Source organism: Notechis scutatus, chromosome 16 (genome assembly GCF_049901735.1).
Source record: "Notechis scutatus isolate UNSWTSFEM ecotype Mainland chromosome 16, rNotScu1.2, whole genome shotgun sequence".
Classification (NCBI taxonomy): domain Eukaryota; kingdom Metazoa; phylum Chordata; class Lepidosauria; order Squamata; family Elapidae; genus Notechis; species Notechis scutatus.
In genome coordinates this window covers 6,987,516-7,004,087 of record NC_142024.1, presented here as the reverse complement: position 1 = coordinate 7,004,087, position 16,572 = coordinate 6,987,516, and the positions used below count along the sequence as shown (strand labels likewise).

Sequence of the window (16,572 nt, the reverse complement as noted above, 5' to 3'; positions counted from 1 at the left end):
TTAGCGGGAATAGCTGGAAATGATCTGCAAAGCAAAACCGATATCTGGTATTAAGGTGTTGTGTGAGGGGACGCTGGTTGGTGAGCGTGCAAGAACCCCAGCCTGACCCACAAAGCTTGGTTTCTCTCACTTGGCCGAGGTGTGGAAAAAGGGAAGGGCGGTTTGGAAGACGCTGGCATCGCCCGAGTGGAAACGTGAAATGAATTCTCCCCCTTGGAGGGGAGAGGACGGACACCCGGAGCTCCGAAGAGGGAAAGAGGGGGGTCTCCATGCTCCCCACCCACCCACCCTCCCCTCTGATATGGGGGCTGGGCAATACCTGCTCGATCCAGGGGATGAAAGCAGAGACGCGGGTGAAGACGGTGGGCTTCTGCAGGGTGTTGCAACCCCGGGCAGAGATGAAGCTGGTCACCCCGTGAACGTACCACCGGCCGTCAGCAGCTGGGCAATTGAGGGGGCCCCCGGAGTCACCCTGAAATGGGGAGTGAACCCTGACCCTTGTGTTCCTCAGTCATCCATGCAAAAATACTTCTCTACTGCCCTCTCCCAGGGAGGTGGCTGTTGCTTACAGAGCCCCCCCTGCTCAGGGACTGGATCCTCGGAGGGATTTCTCCCGCAACTCCCCTTTTGGTCCCGGCACGCAATGAAGCAGCAGGGGGCAGCCTAATTCCCCCTGCAGTGCCACCCCTGGAGGTTCTTAAGAAGAGACGGACTTGTCTGGAATGACATAGGGACTCCTGCTCGAAGAGGGGGTTGGGCTAGAAGACCTCCAAGGTCCCTTCCGGCGCTGTTCAGATTGGGTTGGGGTGGGAAGGCCAGGGCTGCTAATCCAGGAAAGGAGATTCCAGCTTCCTGGGCCCCAATCTCCGAACCCCAGACTGTATGCGGGACCCCTGCAGGCATCTACTCACGTTGCAGGCAGCTTTGATGTCCCCACCGGCGCACACCATGGTCTGCTTGACGTAGGTCCCCCACCAGTCCGGCTGGGTGCAATGTGCATAGTCCACGACTGGCAGAAGCGCCTGCTGAAGGATGTCAGGCATGGGGCCTCCGGCTGGAAGAGAGAAAAAAAATTTCCCCCACCCCTGTTGAATGGCTTCGCTCTTTCCATGGTGGCCCAGTGGTTAGTGGGCAGCTAACTCTGCCCATTGCCAACAGCTCGATCCTGATCAGCTCAAGATGGACTCAACCTTCTATCCTCCCGAGGTGGGTAAAAAGAGAACCCAGATTATTGGGGGCAAGAGGCTGATTCTGTCAACCGCTTAGAGAGGGCTGTGAAGTGGTATATAAGTCTAAGTGCTATTGCTTCCTTCCTTCCTTCCTTCCTTCCTTCCTTCCTTCCTTTACTTCCTTCCTTCCTTCCTTCCTTCCTTCCTTCCTTCCTTCCTTCCTTCCTTCCTTCCTTCCTTCCTTCCTGTTAGAATGCAGTATTCCATGCTAACTCTGCCCACTGTCAGCAGTTCAATCTTGACCAGCTCAAGGTGGACTCATCCTTCCATCCTTCCGGGGTGGGTAAAACAAGGACCCGGATTCTTTGGGGGCCAAGAGGCTGACTCAACAACCGCTTAGAGAAGGCTGTGCTATTGCTATTCCCGTGCGCACCTTCCCCCCGGCCGGGACCTACTGTAGAGCGTGCCCCAGCCAGAGACGTAGCAGGGATGATGGTTGGGGAGCACCTCTCCTCGTGGGGGGAGGCACGCCAGCTGCACCTTGTCGTTGAGAACGGCCGGCCGGGAGAGTTTGATCAGGGCGATGTCGTCCCTGGAAGAAGAGGCGGTGACGGTGGTGAGGAGGGGGCTATTTTCCTTCCCTCCCCCTGGGATTTCCTTTGCAAGAAGACACCCACTCACTCCTGCCAGCCGCCTCCTTGGGAACAAGGACGGTTCTACTCACCCACAGCTGAGGCAGTTGGAGTTCCAGCCGGGGTGCACGAAGATGTCCTCGGGGTTGATCAAAATCTCCTGTTCCGGGCTCTCCACCTTGGCCAGGTTATATTCCCCCAGGACGACTTTGTAGCGGAGGTGTAGACTGAGAGAGGGGGGCAACAGAGTGAGATGAGGGGGACTCTGGGCCTCCTTCAGCCCTCCATTAAGGAGTGGCTCCTTCACCTGCCCTGTGCCCCACACCAGGAGAGCCAAGGTGCCCGAGGGGACTCACTGGATGCAGTGCCCGGCAGTCATCACCCAGTTGGGGTGGATGAGGCTCCCCCCACAGGTGTGGTAGAAGGAATCTCCAGCCTGGTATTGCAGGGACACCTGCGGCAAACAAGGGAGAGGTGGACTTATTAATGTTGCCCACCCAGACCTTCTTCTCCCTCCAAAAAACACTCTTCATGGTCTGTAGCTGGGGTGAGCGGCTTTTTTCCAACCCCCCTTCTCTCTGCCTTTCTGGTGCAGCTACTAGGAGTTGGAGGGATCGCCTACTACTTACCTGCCAGGGCCAGCTGTAAGGAATGGCATCTTCTCCGTTCACTACCCTCCCGGTTCGGACGGGGGGATAGGCAGGTTCTCCACAGCCGTGGGCTGAGCGGAAGCGGGGAGAGAAATCACATGATCTCGTCACACGGAGTTGCCTTTCCAAAGACTGTTTCCCATGTTTTCCTGGCCACTAACTTTCTACACCGAGAGTCTTCAAACTGGGCAAGTTTGAAGACTTGTGGACTTCGACTCCCAGAGTTCCCGATCTAAGATGGACTGGAGGAGGAATTCTGGGAGTTGAAGTCCACAAGTCTTAAAGCTGTCAAGTATGAAGACCCCCTGCTCTACATGGGTGGGTAGCCACACCCAAGACACTCCATGAGTGACTAGTCAACCTTGTGCGAGAGAGAGGTGGGTTGTTGGTGCCCAGCCGCTACCACCTCTCCTGCAAGTGCCAATTCAACGCCTGAAGCTGCGGAAGGAGAGCTGGTGCCCCTGCTTCTACAGCAGCCTGTCAACCTGCCCCACCTCCACCCACCTCTTCACCCTCCAAGGGCCAGACCCCCCCCCCATTCCTGGGAGTCAGGGCTGATGTCCAGTGGCCTGGGAGAAAGGAAAGGAGATTCTTCCAGCCCAGCTGAAAGAAGCAGGAAAAGCCAACCGCCAGCATGGGGGACCCTCATTCTCTGCCTTTTCTGGGAGCCCAAGAAGGTGCCAAGTGCCCCTGCCCAGGTGCTGGGCTTTACCTTCAGTGGCTAGCAGGAACGCGACAAGGAGCCTCCACATGCTGATGGCAGTGACCCTCTGGGACAGAGGAAGTAGCTGCAGCCCCTTTTATGCCACCCTTTTCCGAGCCAGGGGACACGTTGCCACTTCTGGCGGCCCAAGGACAGAGTTTAGCCTTGTGTGCCCGGCTCCTATCTGCCCCCAGGAGACGGCAGCTGTTCGGAGGACAAGGGGGCAGGGAGGTTTCTGGGATGCCCAGATGGGGCACTGCCAATCCTTGCTGGCAGGGCAAGGGCCTGATGGGCCCCACAGTGTGAAGCATTTCTTCTGGCCTTACTCCCGTTAACCTGTACCTGGTGCCAGGAGGGACTAGAACCTTGTCTCAGTTTGGAGAAGGAACCAGTTGCTCAGAGACAAGGTGGGGAGATCTCACGCTCTGAAGGCCAAGGATTCGAGGCTTGGTGAAGCCGGTAGCCAGCCAGCCCTGGAAGGCCTCATCTTAACAGAGTCGGGGCTGACCTGCCACGAAGCCTCTTCCTGAATGCTGGCAGGAGGAATGACAGGATAACAGAGTTGGAAGGGACCTTCTAGGTCATCTAGTCCAACCCCCCTGCCCAAGTAGGAGACCCTACATGTTTTCTGACAGATGGCAGTCCAGTCTCTTCTTGAAAGCCTCCATTGATGAAGCTCTCACAACTTATCTTCCATTGGTTGATTGTTCTCACTGTCAGAAAGTTTCTCCTTATTTCCAGGTTGAATCTCTCCTTGGTCAGTTTCCATCCATTATTATTCCTTGTCTGGCCTTCAGGTGCGTTGGAGAATAGATTGACCCCTTCCTCCTCTCTGGGGCAGCCCCTCAAATATTGGAAGATGCTCTCCTGTCTCCCCTGGTCCTTCTCTTCACTAGACTAGCCAGGCCCAGTTCCTGCAACCGTTCATCGTATGTTTTAGTCTCCAATCATCCTGGTTGCTCTTCTCTGCACTCTTAAGAGATTTCACTTCTCTTCCAAGAAGCTTCATCCATTTTCTTCATTCAGAGCTGAAGAAGCTTCTTGGAGGAGAAGCGAAACGTCTTCAGAGAAAAACCAGAAAGTCCAGTGGCCTCTTGAAAAAAAAAAAAGCACCTTTGGGACAACCACGACCTGCATGACTGAGAATCTCCAGAAACATCTTTTTTATAATGTGGTTACCAAAACTGGATGTATTCCAGATGTGTCCTTATCAAGGCTTCATATTAGCAGGTATTAGCACCTCCTTTGATCCTGGTTGAATCCCTCTATTAATGCAATTTAGGATTGTGTTGGCCTTTTTTCGCTGCCGCCGCACAACACGTTGGACTACAGTACCCATCTCCCCCTCCAGGCTATGAGAGAGAGAGAAAGAGAGAGAGAGAGAACATTCAAAGGAGATACTAGTAATCCTTCACTTAACCGTGTTCATTTTAGTGACCGTTCAAAGTTAACAACGGCCCTGAGAAAATTGACTTCTGACCGTTTTTCACACTAACAACCATTGGATGTGGTCATGTGACCAAACTTTGGACTCCGGGCAACTGACTCATATTTATGATGGTTGATTTGCCCCCAAGGCCACACCCTCCCTTTTTGCACACCTTCTGACAATTAAAGTCAACTGGGAAGCCACTTAACGCCACCGTGGGCAAGAAAAGCTGTAAAATGGGACCCAAATTCACATAAGCAAATGTTTCACTTAGCAACAATGGATTTTGGGCTCAAATTTGTGGCCGTGAGGCAAGGACTTTACCTGTAGTGCCCCTGAGCAATAGCAGAGTGGCCTCCTCTCTCTCTCTCTCTCTCTCTCTCTCTCTTTTCCTCTTCTCTCTTCTCTGTCTCTCTCCCCCTCTCTCCCTTCTCTTTCTCTCTTCTTTCTTCTTTCTCTCCTCTCTCTCTCTCTCTCTCTCTCTTCTCTTTCCCTCTTCTCTCCTCTCTCTCTTCTCTTTTTCTCCTGTCTCTCTCTCTTCTCTCTCTCTCTCCCTCTCTTCTCTTTTCTCTCTTCTCTCTCTTTCCTCCTCTCTCCCTTCTCTCTCTCTCTCTCTTTCTCTACTCTCTCTTTCTTCTCTCTCTTTCTTCTCTCTCTCTCTCTTCTCTTTCCCTCTTCTCTCTTCTCTCTCTTCTTTCTCTCCTGTCTCTCTCTCTCTCTTCTCCCTCTCTCTCTCTCTCTCTCTCTCTCTTCTTTCTCTCCTCTCTCTCTCTCTCTCTCTCTCTCTCTTTCTCCCTCTCTCTCTCTCCCTCTCTCCCCTTCTTTCTCCCCCTCCCTCTTTTCTCTCCCTCTCTCTTCTCTCCTCTCTCTCTCTCTCTCTTCTCTTCTCTTTCTCTCCTCTCTCTTCTCTCTCTTTCCCTCTTCTCTTTCTCTCCTCTCTCTTCTCTCTCTCTCTTCTCCCTCTCTCCCTCTCTCTCTCTTCTCTCTCTTCTCTTTCTCTCCTCTGTCTCTCTCTCCCTCTCTTCTCTCTCTCTCTCTCTTCTTTCTCTCCTCTCTCTCTCCCCTCTCTCCCCTTCTCTCTCCCCCTCCCCTTTTCTCTCCCTTCTCTCTCTCTCTCCTCTCTCTCTCTCTCTCTCTTCTCTTCTCTCCTCTCTCTTCTCTCTTCTCTTCTCTTCTCTCCTCTCTCTTCTCTCTCTTTCTCTTCTCTTTCTCTCTCTCTCTTCTCTCTTCTCTCTCTCTTTCTCTTCTCTCTCTCTCTCTCTCTCTCTCTCTCTTTCTCTCTCTCTCTCTCTCCTCTCTCTCTCTCTCTCTCTCTCTTTTCTCTCCTCTGTCTCTCTCTCCCTCTCCTCTCTCTCTCTTCTCTTTCTCTCTTCTTTCTCTCTCTTCTCTCTCTCTCTTCTCTCTCCCTCTCTTTTCTCTCTCTTCTCTCCCCCCACTCTCTCTCTCTCTCTCTCTCTCTCTCTCTCTCTCTCTCTCACACACACACACACACACACACACAGGGAAAGTAGAGCCAGGGAGAGGCTGACCCGAAGGGGCATATCTTGGGGGCGTCTTTCTTGGCGTCTTTCTCCTCCGGCTGTAGCAGCAAAGCCCTGGAAATCCTTCCACGCTCTCTTTCATAGCCTTTCATGGTAATATGGGTGACTCTTCCCCACCCCCCCTTTAATACACTCATTCAAAGTCCGGGCGGCTTAGGAGGAAAGGAGAAAGATTTCGGCAGATCCTCGGTGAGATAAGGAAGGGAAGTGACTGGTGACCACCGTCCTGCCCTCCTTCTATCCTGCCCGCCTGGAGGAGGAGGCAGTCGGCTGGCCAAGCTTGCCCCGCAGAATCCTTTGCCATTTCCAGGATTCTGGCCGGGCGTTTTGGGATTTTTCCACTGGAAAAGCCGGATCCCAGAGATGCTGGGGGCTCTGAGAAAATGCTTGGTGGGGGATCCGGGCAGGCTTCACCCTGCCTCAGCCCGTGAGGGAGCAAGAACCGAGGGTGTGCCAGGTGTGCTCTGCCCTTTCCCCAATGGGGTGTCCTTCAGCCGGGATCTCCTGCTCTTTTGGGGGGTCCCTAGAGCCCAGCCAGGCTGTCCCTGAAGCCTCTCTCTCTCCTCGCCCCCATCTGCTGCCTTTCTCAACGGGGCCTGGGAGTCCAGCAGATGGGCAGGTTAGGCTGAGAAATCATTAAGCTGCCGGAGGCAGGCAGGAAGGTGATCCTTGGAGCACAGGGCCAAGCCAGGTGGGAGGGGAAATGAAGAGGGAGGGGCGAGGGGAAGGGGAAATAAAGGAAGGCCTCTTCTTGGCCCTCTACGTAGCTGGGCAGCTAGTCCTTCCCTGGCTTGGCAGAGGCTGAGTGCCCAGGGCTGGACAACTCGGCCACTTCCATTCCCAGAAAAGTCCGGAAAAGCAGCCACCTTGAAAAGGGGCTTCCAGGGAAAAGGGTCTTTTTGAGCAGGGATGGAGTGGGGTCACGCCCCTCACCTGAGCCAGAGGGCCTGGGGGCCGCTGAGGGGCTGCAGCCCGATGTGGCTCGGGTGGGGATACAAGCATGCCAGGTTTATGGCTCCCTGTGGGACGTGCCAGTCTCCCTTGCCTTCCGGTCAGGAGTGCTGCTGACCAAGGCCCCAAGTCCTGGATGGCCCGGCCAGGGAGACAGATTGGCAGAGCCGCAGCTAAACCCGGCACAAGGCAAGCCGCAGGTGGCACAAAATCCACGGGCAAGGAAGCCATGTCTGGGACGGAGGCGTGAACGACAGCCGCTCACTCTCCTTTCTCCCCCAGGCAGTCTGGGCTCAGAGGTAGACTGCTCCTGAAGGTGTAGGCTCCTTTTGTAAGAATGAATAATTATGATGATGAGTTCTTTGTTGACCCAGTGGGATTAGACACGCAAAGAATTTCGTCTTGGTTCATAGGCTCTCAGTGCACATGAAAAGATACATTCGTCAAGAATCATGAGGTACAATAATTTAATCATAGTCATAGGGTACAATAATCATACTAGGAAACAGTCCATATAAATCATTAGGATACAAGCAACAAAGTTACAGTCATACGGTCACAAGTGGGAGGAGATGGGTGATAGGAACGATGAGAAGATTAATAGTAATAGTAGTGCAGACTTTGTAAATAGTTGTAAATAGGGAATTATTTGTTTAGCAGAGTGATGGCGTTTGGGGAAAAACTGCCCTTGTGTCTAGTTGTTCCGGTGTGCATTGCTCTATAGCGTCGTTTTGAGGGTAGGAGTTGAAACAATTTATGTCCGGGATGTGAGGGGTCTGTAAATATTTTCACAGCCCTCTTTTTTGACTCGTGCAGGATACAGGTCCTCCATGGAAGGCAGGTTGGTAGCCATTGTTTTTTTCTGCAGTCCTAATTTTCCTCTGAAATCGGCGTCTGTCTTGTTGGGTTGCAGAACCAAACCAGCAGAGACCATCATCCCTTCTGTCCATCTGTCCAAGCCAGGATTCTCCGGGCCAGGGCTATGAGTGAGAAGAGGTTTGTGTTGCTGGCCGGCCTAAAAACCAACCCCATTTCTGAGCCGTCTAGCATCAGGGGTACCCCAATGCTGTTCTGATGGAAATTGAGCCTCAAAATGGTCTTTCTATCATCATCATCATCCTCCCTCCTCCTCCTCCTCCTCCTCCTCCTCCTCCTCCTCCTCCTCCTCCTCCTCCTCCTCCATCATCATCATTTCTGCCTTGCCCCATGCCATCCCTTTTGGGGGGGGCAGAGTCCTTGCTTGCTATTTAAGGACTGCTTGTGCCAACCAGGGTGTGCTTGTAAGGCAGAATTTCTCTGGCTTCCCGCTTCCCTCTTCTTCACGCTTCAGCCCCGGGATCTAATCCAGGGAAGAATATGATGGGTTGGTGTTTTCCCCCACACACACACACCCGCTTCTCCGGGGCCCCCTCTTTTCCAGAGGGGAAAACAGTGCCAGGTGGTGCCAGGTTCCTAGTGTGCAAACTAAGGTTGTGGAAGAAAGGGGAAGGAAGCCTGTTGGGGTAAGCATGGAGGCTGGTGGCTTTTCCGTCCATTTGTTGGTGCTTCGGTTGTGATTGTCATTCTCGGAAGGGTGCGCAGGACTGTTATCTGCAGGTGTGCGCAGTGGGCAGAGCTGGTTTCTGCATCCGGATCTCTTTGAGGTATCTGGGCAGTTGCTCTGCCCCCTCCTCAAAGAGGACTAGGAACATTTTTCTTTCCAAGGGCGGTGTGGGAGTGGCCTCCTTGAAGTGACCCCCAGCTGCTGTGCCCATGGAAGGTCATGTTCACAATTCCTCTGTGGCCTCAGGGCACAAACAAATATGAGCCAGCCGTGTGTAGCAGCTGTCGAAAAAGCCAACGCAATCCTGGGTTGTACAGAGGTATAGCATCAAGATCACGTGAAGCATTAGTGCCATTTTACAAAAGGCCACACCTGCAAATGCTGCCACCAATTTTGGTCACCACACTACAAATAAAGATGTTGAGACTTTGGAAAAAAAGTTCAGAGAAGAGCATCTAAGGTGATCCAAGGCCTGGAGACTAAACCATGCGAAGAACGGCTGCAGGATTTGGGTCTGGCTAATCCAAAGAAAAGAAGAATTAAGGGGTGACATGTATTCCAATATTTGAGGGGCTGCCCCAGAGAGGAGGAAGGGGTCAAGCTATTCTCCAAAGCACCAGAAGGCAGGACAAGAAGCAACGGATGGAAACCGACCAAGGAGAGAAGCAACCTGGAATTAAGGAGAATTTTTTCCGGACAGTGGAGACGATTAACCAGTGGAACAGTTTGCCTCTGGATGTTGTGGGTGCTTCCATTGCTGGAGGCTTTTAAAGAAGAGACTGGACAGCCCACCTATCTGAAATAGTATAGTTTCTCCTACTTGAGCAGGGGGCTGGACTAGAAGACCTCCGAGGTCCCTTCCAGCTCTGTTTTGTTCTATTTTATTCTACTCTGTTCGCCACCATTACAGATTTTTGTCACGGACACGTCAAAAAATGAGCAAGAGCTCAGAGGAGACAGAGCAGCCTTCTCGGAGAGGCCCCCAAGCAAGCGTCGGAAGGAACGTCCTCTGGCCAGCAGGGGTGGGCTAGAATAGATGACCTCTAGGTCCCCTTCCCACATGACTCTCTGCCGTAGGGTCCCGCTTCAGAGAGGAAGGCCGGCCTGGAGGGAGCGGGGGTGGGGAGGCGTGTCTCCTGCGCTGTCCATTCCTGGGGAGGGGTGGGGGCTTCCCAAGCCCGTCCCCGCTTGCCTCTCTCGCCCGTCCGCCTGGGAATCCAGGCCGGGTTTGCCGAGGCGCCAGGCGGGGCGGGGCGGGGCGAAGCGTCCCGGGGTGGTTGGAGGGGCGGGGGAAAGAAAAGTTTGGCTGGAGTTGGCGCGGGCTCGCCCTTTCGCCCGCGCGGAGCAAAGCGGCAGCCCGAGGCGGTGGGAAAGGCGATGCGCGCACAGCCGGTCCGGGAGGCGAAGGCGCGGCTGGCGGGACTCGCCACGGGAGCCGGGATGCTGGCTGGCCGGGCGCTGGTGGCGGCCGTCTGCGCCGCGGCACTGCTGAGCGTAAGCGGGGAGCGAACGGGCGGAGGAGGCGCGACGGGCTTCCTCTAATTTTAAACGCGGCGGCGGCGGCGGCGGGCTCTATTCGTGGCGCTGGGCTGCCCGCCCGGACTTGACTCAGCCGGGCTCGGCCTCCTCGCCACGTCTCGGGGCTCTGGCGATCGCCGCCCCGCAGGGCGAGGAAGGAGAGCCGGCTCGCTTCGCTCCGGCTTCCCGGGGAATCCCGTGCAATCCCCCGGGGGGCTGCGCTTAGCGCTCCAGGCGCGCTTGGTCTCCTCGCTCCCTTGGCCGGGCAGCTTGCTTGGCCGGACGCCGTTGTGGGCTCCTTCCTGCCCGGCAGCTTCTGCTCCCAGGTGGGGCAGCCTCCTTCCCAACCGCCCAGGCTGGTGAACAATGGGCGCCCTTGTTGCCCGGTTTTTTTTTTGGAGGGGGTGCGGGGACTCCCACGGCCTCCCTGCCCCTCCCTGGACGGCCGGACTTCAGGACGCATTCCTAGTGGGGCGGGCGGGGCCTCTGCTTAGCGGACCAGCCCGGCTGAAGAAGGTCCCTCCGGCCGGAGAGGGAGGATGGGGCTGAGGAGTCCCCGGGGTCACTTGCTCCAGTCTGGGTGGATTTGGATGGGCTCTGGGTACCCCAGCGCAAGCCACAAAGACCGGGCCCGTTGGACAAAGCAGATGAGCAAAGGTGCCTGGTTCTCCATGCCTGCTGCCCGGGCAGAGCCTCGCCTGGCCTTGTTCTCCAGCTGGTCCATGCCACTTTCTATTCTGGGCATTCGAGCACTTGGGCAGGCAGTGAAAGATGGCATCAGTGGTCACACACAGTGCCTGACCTCGAGTGCAGCGTAACGCCCGGAAGGTCAGAGAAGAGTTGGTGCAGAAGCTGGGTTAGGTTTCTCCCGGTCCAGTCTGTTGTGGAGTGTTTTATCTCAGCCCTGTTAACCTTTGGTGTGTGTGTGTGTGTGTGTGTGTGTGTGTGTGTGGTGTGCTGTTGCAAAAGATGGGCTCATTTGGGAAAGCCATTCAACGGGGGGGATGGGTAATGCCTTTTCCATCTGGGTTGATTGGTTTACATTGTATTTCGGATTATATTTTTGTCTCCTTACAATATACTTTGCAAACGACGTAGATATTTGAAGGACTTTTCTCTTCTGGTCGGGCATACTTGCTTGGATTTTCCTGCGTACTAGTAGTAGTGAAATAAAAGGCTGTGTTTTGGCCCCGTCACGGTGGGTTTTTTTTTTTTAAGGGAGGGCCGGTTTGGTTGTCGAGAAACATTCGAGCCGCACGGTCATTGGGCCAGCAAAGAGGCACCGGTCCCTGAACTTGGCTGCCTCTTGTCCTCTTAACCGATTGTGGGCTGTGGCGTCACTCCAAAACCAGGTCTCTGTGTGGTCCTTTATTCTGTTTTGCAACCTTCTCTCATTCTTTGGGGACTCTCGGTTGGGGGTGAGAAAAGGAGGGATGGAAACCTCCTGCCTTCCGTGAGCCTGGGAAAATACCCCAGGGACATTTCCAGCTGCTTAGCTGCCATACCTGTCAGGCACCCTACCTGGGATGGAATGCTTTGTTGTTGTTAAGTGGCGAAGTCGTGTCCGACCCATTGCAACCCCCATGGACCACGTTTCTCCAGGCCTTCCTGTCCTCGGCCACCTTCTGGAGTCCATTTAAGCTCATGCTATTTCAGTGACTCCGTCCGGCCCCCTCCTTCTCTGCCGTCCCCTTCTTCTTCTCCTCCTCCTCTTCTTCTTCTTCTTCTTCTTCTTCTTCTTCTTCTTCTTCTTCTTCTTCTTCTTCTTCTTCTTCTTCTTCTTCTTCTTCTTCTTCTTCTCTCTTCTTCTTCTTCTTCTTCTTCTTTTCTTCTTCTTCTCCTTCTCCTTCTCCTTCTCCTTCTCCTTCTCCTCCTCCTACTCCTCCTCCTCCTCCTCCTCCTCCTCCTTCCCTCCTCCTCCCTCCTCCTCCTCCTTTTCCTCCTCCTCCTCCTCCTCTCTCCTCCTCCTCCTCCTCCTCCTCCTCCTCCTCCTCCTCCTCCTCCTCCTCCTCCTCCTCCTCCTTCTTCTTCTTCTTCTTCTTCTTCTTCTTCTTCTTCTTCTTCTTCCTCCATCGTTCCCAGCACTGGGCTCTTCTCCTTCCTTCTCATGAGGTGCCCAAAGTCTTTGAGTTTCCTCTTCAGGATCCGGCCTTCTCAAGAGCAGTCAGGGTCGATCTCCTCTAGGACCGACCGGTTGGATGGCCTTGCCGTCCAAGGGACTCGCGGGAGTCTCCACCTCCGGCCCCAGAGTCCAAGGGCCTCCATTCTTTGGCGCTCAGCCTTCCTTGTGGTCCAACTTTCACAGCCAAATATTGCAACTGGGGAAACCATAGCCGTGACTCTGCGCACTTCCTTTGGCAGGGGGATGCCTCTGCTTTTGAGTGGGCTGTCTAGATTTGCCATTCCTTTGGAACTGAATGCTTACCCCCCCCCCTCCAATGACCTGCACCCCCTTTCCCTCCTAGCACTCCGCAGATAGACCCAGTTCTCAGGTGGGGCTCCCCCGGAGTTCCCCCTCTACCCAAGAGAGCTTCCGTGTGCCAGGAACGGGGGTCTCTGAGGTGAGACCCTCTCCGGACGGCCTTTCTCCCCATGGAGCACATTCCTTTGGGTGGAGGCCAGTCGGCCAAGCGCGCCTCCTTCCCCTCCTCTTCCTGGGTGTGTTGCTTCGATGCAAGGGTTTGAGCTGGGGAGGCCTTTGGTCTCTCCCCACACCTCCCCGCTGGCTGCAAAGAGGTCAAAGAGCACGGGAGGAATGCTTGATAAGCAGGTTGCAGGGGGTGGGACCACGGCCAAGCGGCAGCCGCCATGCCAGTGATGTGGTTGGGCTAAGGGAGGAGGGAGGCCGGGCTGGCAGCTTCCCCACACGGGCACAAGGCGGGCCTGGCCCCTGGCCCACACCTGCAGATCCTTCCCACCAGCTGATGTTTGGAAAAAAACTCTTTCCAGGGGTGGTTGCCTCACTGTTGACCAACCTTCCACACCCCCACCCCCCTCGTCCCCCAGTCTCCAGGGGAATTGGGCTGCTGCCCCTAATCGCCCGGCCAGTCCAGTGCCTTTGGAATGAGGCCGGAGGAGGAAGCCCCAAAGCCAGGGGTGGGCTTCAAAATTTTTAGCAAGGGGTTCTCTGCCCGGTGGCTGGGTGGGCGTGGCCTAGTCGGCCTCCTGCACCACGTGGGGGGGGCGCGTTTTCACCCTTCCCCGGACTCCTGAGGCTTTCCTCGAGACTCCGGGAGGGCGAAAACAGCCTCCCAGACTCCGGAGGCTTTCTGGAAGCTGGAAACAGGTCCATTTGCGGGCTTCCCGAACTTCTGGGAGGCCCGTTTTCCGAACCTCTGTGTGGGCCCTGCACTTACCTCATCCCAAAAGGGGCTGCATGGCAACACCTGGGAGACGCGACTCCCTGTGAACCCCCAGCAGCCCACCCCTGCCCCAAAGCCCTTTTGACTGGCTGCTTGAATTCTCGGCCTTCTTTTCCTGGTGATATCGGGGAGGGGGGGGAATGACTTATTCCTCCCCTCCCCCATATCCTCCCCCCATCTCTCCCTGTGCCCGGCGGTGGCTGCTATTTTTGAGTTGAGCTCAGAAGGGTAATTTATGCACCGAGAACCGGGAGAGGAATGTCCCTCGCTTTTGGACCAGAAGCTCGAAGCAGAGAATAGCCGGAGGAGCTCAACTCTATTCAGAGCCCATCGGAGGGTCAAGGACACGAAGCTGGCAAGTGGGGTGTGGGCACCGACCCGGGCAGGCCCTGCTTTCTGCCTCTGGAGCTTCCTGAAAGCGGGCATCACTTTCCTTGGGACAGCTGTCCTGCCTCCCCAAGTCCTTGGAAACTCATGTGTTAGCAATTAAACATAGTTAAGTGACTTAAGGAGCCCTTCTCTCCCTGCGTCTTCTTGGACTCGTATTTCAGACCACCCGTGCCCCCCACCCACACCCACCCCGGGCTGGGAACGTTTTAACTGCCCCCTCTCCATGCACTGAGGTTTTTTTTAAAACTGTGTGTCTTTCCTTTCCCTGCAATTAACTTTTCTTTCTCTCTCTCTCTTTTCTCTCCCTCTCTTTTTTCTCCTCTTTCTCCCTCTTCTGTCTCTCCCTCTCTCTCTTCTTTCTCCTTCTCTCTCTTCTCTCTCTCCCTTTCCTCTCTCTCTTCTCTCTCCCTCTTATCTCTTCCTTCTCTCCCTCCCTCTCTCCTCTCTCTCTCTCTCCCTCTTCTGTCTTTCCCTCTCTCTCTTCTCTCTCTCTTTCTCTCTCTCTCTCTCTCTCTCTTCCTTTCTCCCTCTCTCTCCCTCCCTCTCTCCTCTCTCTCCCTCTCTCTCCTCTCTCTCCCTCTTCTGTCTTTCCCTCTCTCTCTTCTCTCTCTCTTCTCTCTTCTCTCCCTCTCTCTTTCTCTCTCTTCTCTTTCTCTTCTCTCTTCCTTCTCTCTCTCTTCTCTCTCCCTCTTCTCTCTTCCTTCTCTCCCTCCCTCTCTTCTCTCTCCTCTCTCTCTCTCCTCTCTCTCTCTCTCTCCCTCTTCTCTTTCCCTCTCTCTCTTCTCTCTCTCTCTCTCCCTCTCTCTTTCTCTCTCTTCTCTTTCTCCTTCTCTCTTCCCTTTCCTCTCTCTCTTCTCTCTCTCTTCTCTCTTCTTCTCTCCTCCCTCTCTTCTCTCTCTCTCTCTCTCTCTCTCTCTCTCTCTCTCCTCTCTCTCTTCTCTCCCCTCTTCTCTCTCTCTCTCTCCCTCTCTCTTCTCTCCCCTTCTCTCTCTCTCTCTCCTCCCTCTCTTCTTTTTCTCTCTCCCTCCCTCTCTCTCTCTCTCTCTCTCTCTCTCCCCCCTTCCTCCCCTCTCCTTTGCTGGCTGGAGAATTCTGGGAGTTGAAGTCCACCAGTCTAAAAGTTGCCCAAGTTTGGAGACCTCTGGCCTAGCTCTTCCTTCGCCCTCTTCTTGGCATCCGCTTAAAACTCCCCGTCTTATTTTGTTTGGTGTGTGTACATTCCTGGCCTCTGACTCAATGCAAAGGTGCAGGGGAATACCTGGAAGCTGGAGATGCAGAGAGCTTTCCCCCCCCTCCCCCAACCCTGGGGGGGCTTCCTTCGCACCTCTGCTGCCTGGCCGATGACCTCTCTGTGGCCTCCTTGCCCCGCAGCACAGTTCCTTGGCTCGGTCTTACTCTCCATGAATGGCTAGCGTGTCCTTTTCGCTTGCCACCAAGAGGTTAGCCCTTCTCCTGCCCCCAATCACCTGCAGATGGTTTTGGTTCTGTCCTCCTTCCCCCCCGCCCCCAAGGTTGGCTTGGTGCGTTCCCCATCACCCCTCCTCCCTCATCTGGGCAGACAGGTTGCAGCGGGGGGGGCGGTGGGCACCTTGCCCAGATGTCCTGAGTGCCAAATTCTGCCTTGCCTCCTCTGGGCTGAACTTGTAAGCGCTTGCCCTTTGCCCGGAAGAGGGGATGGACACGGCTGGGTTGTTGGCCTCTCCCCACGGCACGAAGCTCAAGTCGTTCCCCCTCGGGCAGTGTGGGGCCGTTCCCTTGGGCCCTCGCCTCACGTGAACCCGGCTTCCCGGCCATTACCGAGGCAGGAAACACCTTCTCGGTCTCGCGTCCTGTGGCACTCGCAGGCAGGAAATAGCTGGGCTTGTATTAATAGTCTCCCTGCCCCGTGGAGGCTGGCCCCCCTCTCTCTCAGCTCTCAGGGCTGGGGGAAGAAACGGCCTCCATCCCAAACCCTTCTCCCTTGCCAGGGTGCCCTGAAATGCCAGTCAGGCTTGGCCTTGGGAGGCTCAAGCCAAGCTTGGGTTCAAGAGATCCCTGCCCTACATTGGCAGAGGCAGCTTTCTCCCTCCCTGATCCCTCCTTTCGCCCCATCGAGACAGCCTCTGGCTGCAGATAATCAGAGGTTACAGATAATCGGAGCTGGAAGGGACCTTGAGGGTCATCTAGTCCAGCCCCCCCCCACCTCAGCAGGAGACCCTATACCGTTCCTGACAGTCTCTTCTTGAAAGCCTCCAGGGATGAAGCTCCCACAACTTCCGAAGGCAACTTCTGTTCCATGGGTTGGTCGCTCTCCCGGTCAGGAAATTCCTCCTTATTTCCAGGTTGAATCTCTCCTGGATCCGTTTCCATCCATTATTATTCCTTGTCTGGCCTTCGGAAAATAGTTTGACTCCAGAGCTATTTTCCAGATGGAGCTGAGACAATGCAGTTCCTGCAGGGAAAATCCGTGGTTCCCCTTATGATGTAAAGAAGTTAAAAATAAGGATCAGCCTCCTCCCTCCCTCTCCCCCCCCACAGTTCCACCCCCAAGATGCTCAACGTGAGATGGCCCAGTGTGTTGGAAAAGGTGGTTCTATCCTAGGCGGGATGGAGCCCGTTGCAAAACTTTAGTTCAGAAAGAAAGACAGCCAGAGGGCAGAGGATGGAGGGGGACACCCACAGGAGATCTAGGACTGTAACTGGAC

At 55.0% G+C, this 16,572-nt stretch overlaps 2 protein-coding genes across 2 annotated transcripts in view; one reads left to right on the top strand and one right to left on the bottom strand.

Annotated features, from left to right (window-relative positions):
- LOC113432077 (proproteinase E-like) lies at nucleotides 1-3,293 on the bottom strand. The gene is made up of 8 exons (XM_087944719.1): nucleotides 3,164-3,293; nucleotides 2,431-2,522; nucleotides 2,158-2,255; nucleotides 1,894-2,028; nucleotides 1,625-1,761; nucleotides 912-1,054; nucleotides 320-472; nucleotides 1-24 (listed from the first exon to the last, which is right to left on the bottom strand). Exons 1-8 carry the CDS (start codon nucleotides 3,201-3,203, stop codon nucleotides 1-3), a joined length of 822 nt encoding a protein of 273 aa, XP_087800845.1. The 5' UTR covers nucleotides 3,204-3,293.
- Nucleotides 3,294-9,938: 6,645 nt separating this feature from the next.
- Nucleotides 9,939-16,572, top strand: part of HSPG2 (heparan sulfate proteoglycan 2) — a 92,312-nt gene continuing 85,678 nt past the window's right edge. Inside the window, 1 exon segment of the mRNA XM_087944786.1 lies at nucleotides 9,939-10,112. Coding sequence (XP_087800912.1) covers nucleotides 9,996-10,112 — 117 coding nt within the window. The 5' untranslated portion in view covers nucleotides 9,939-9,995.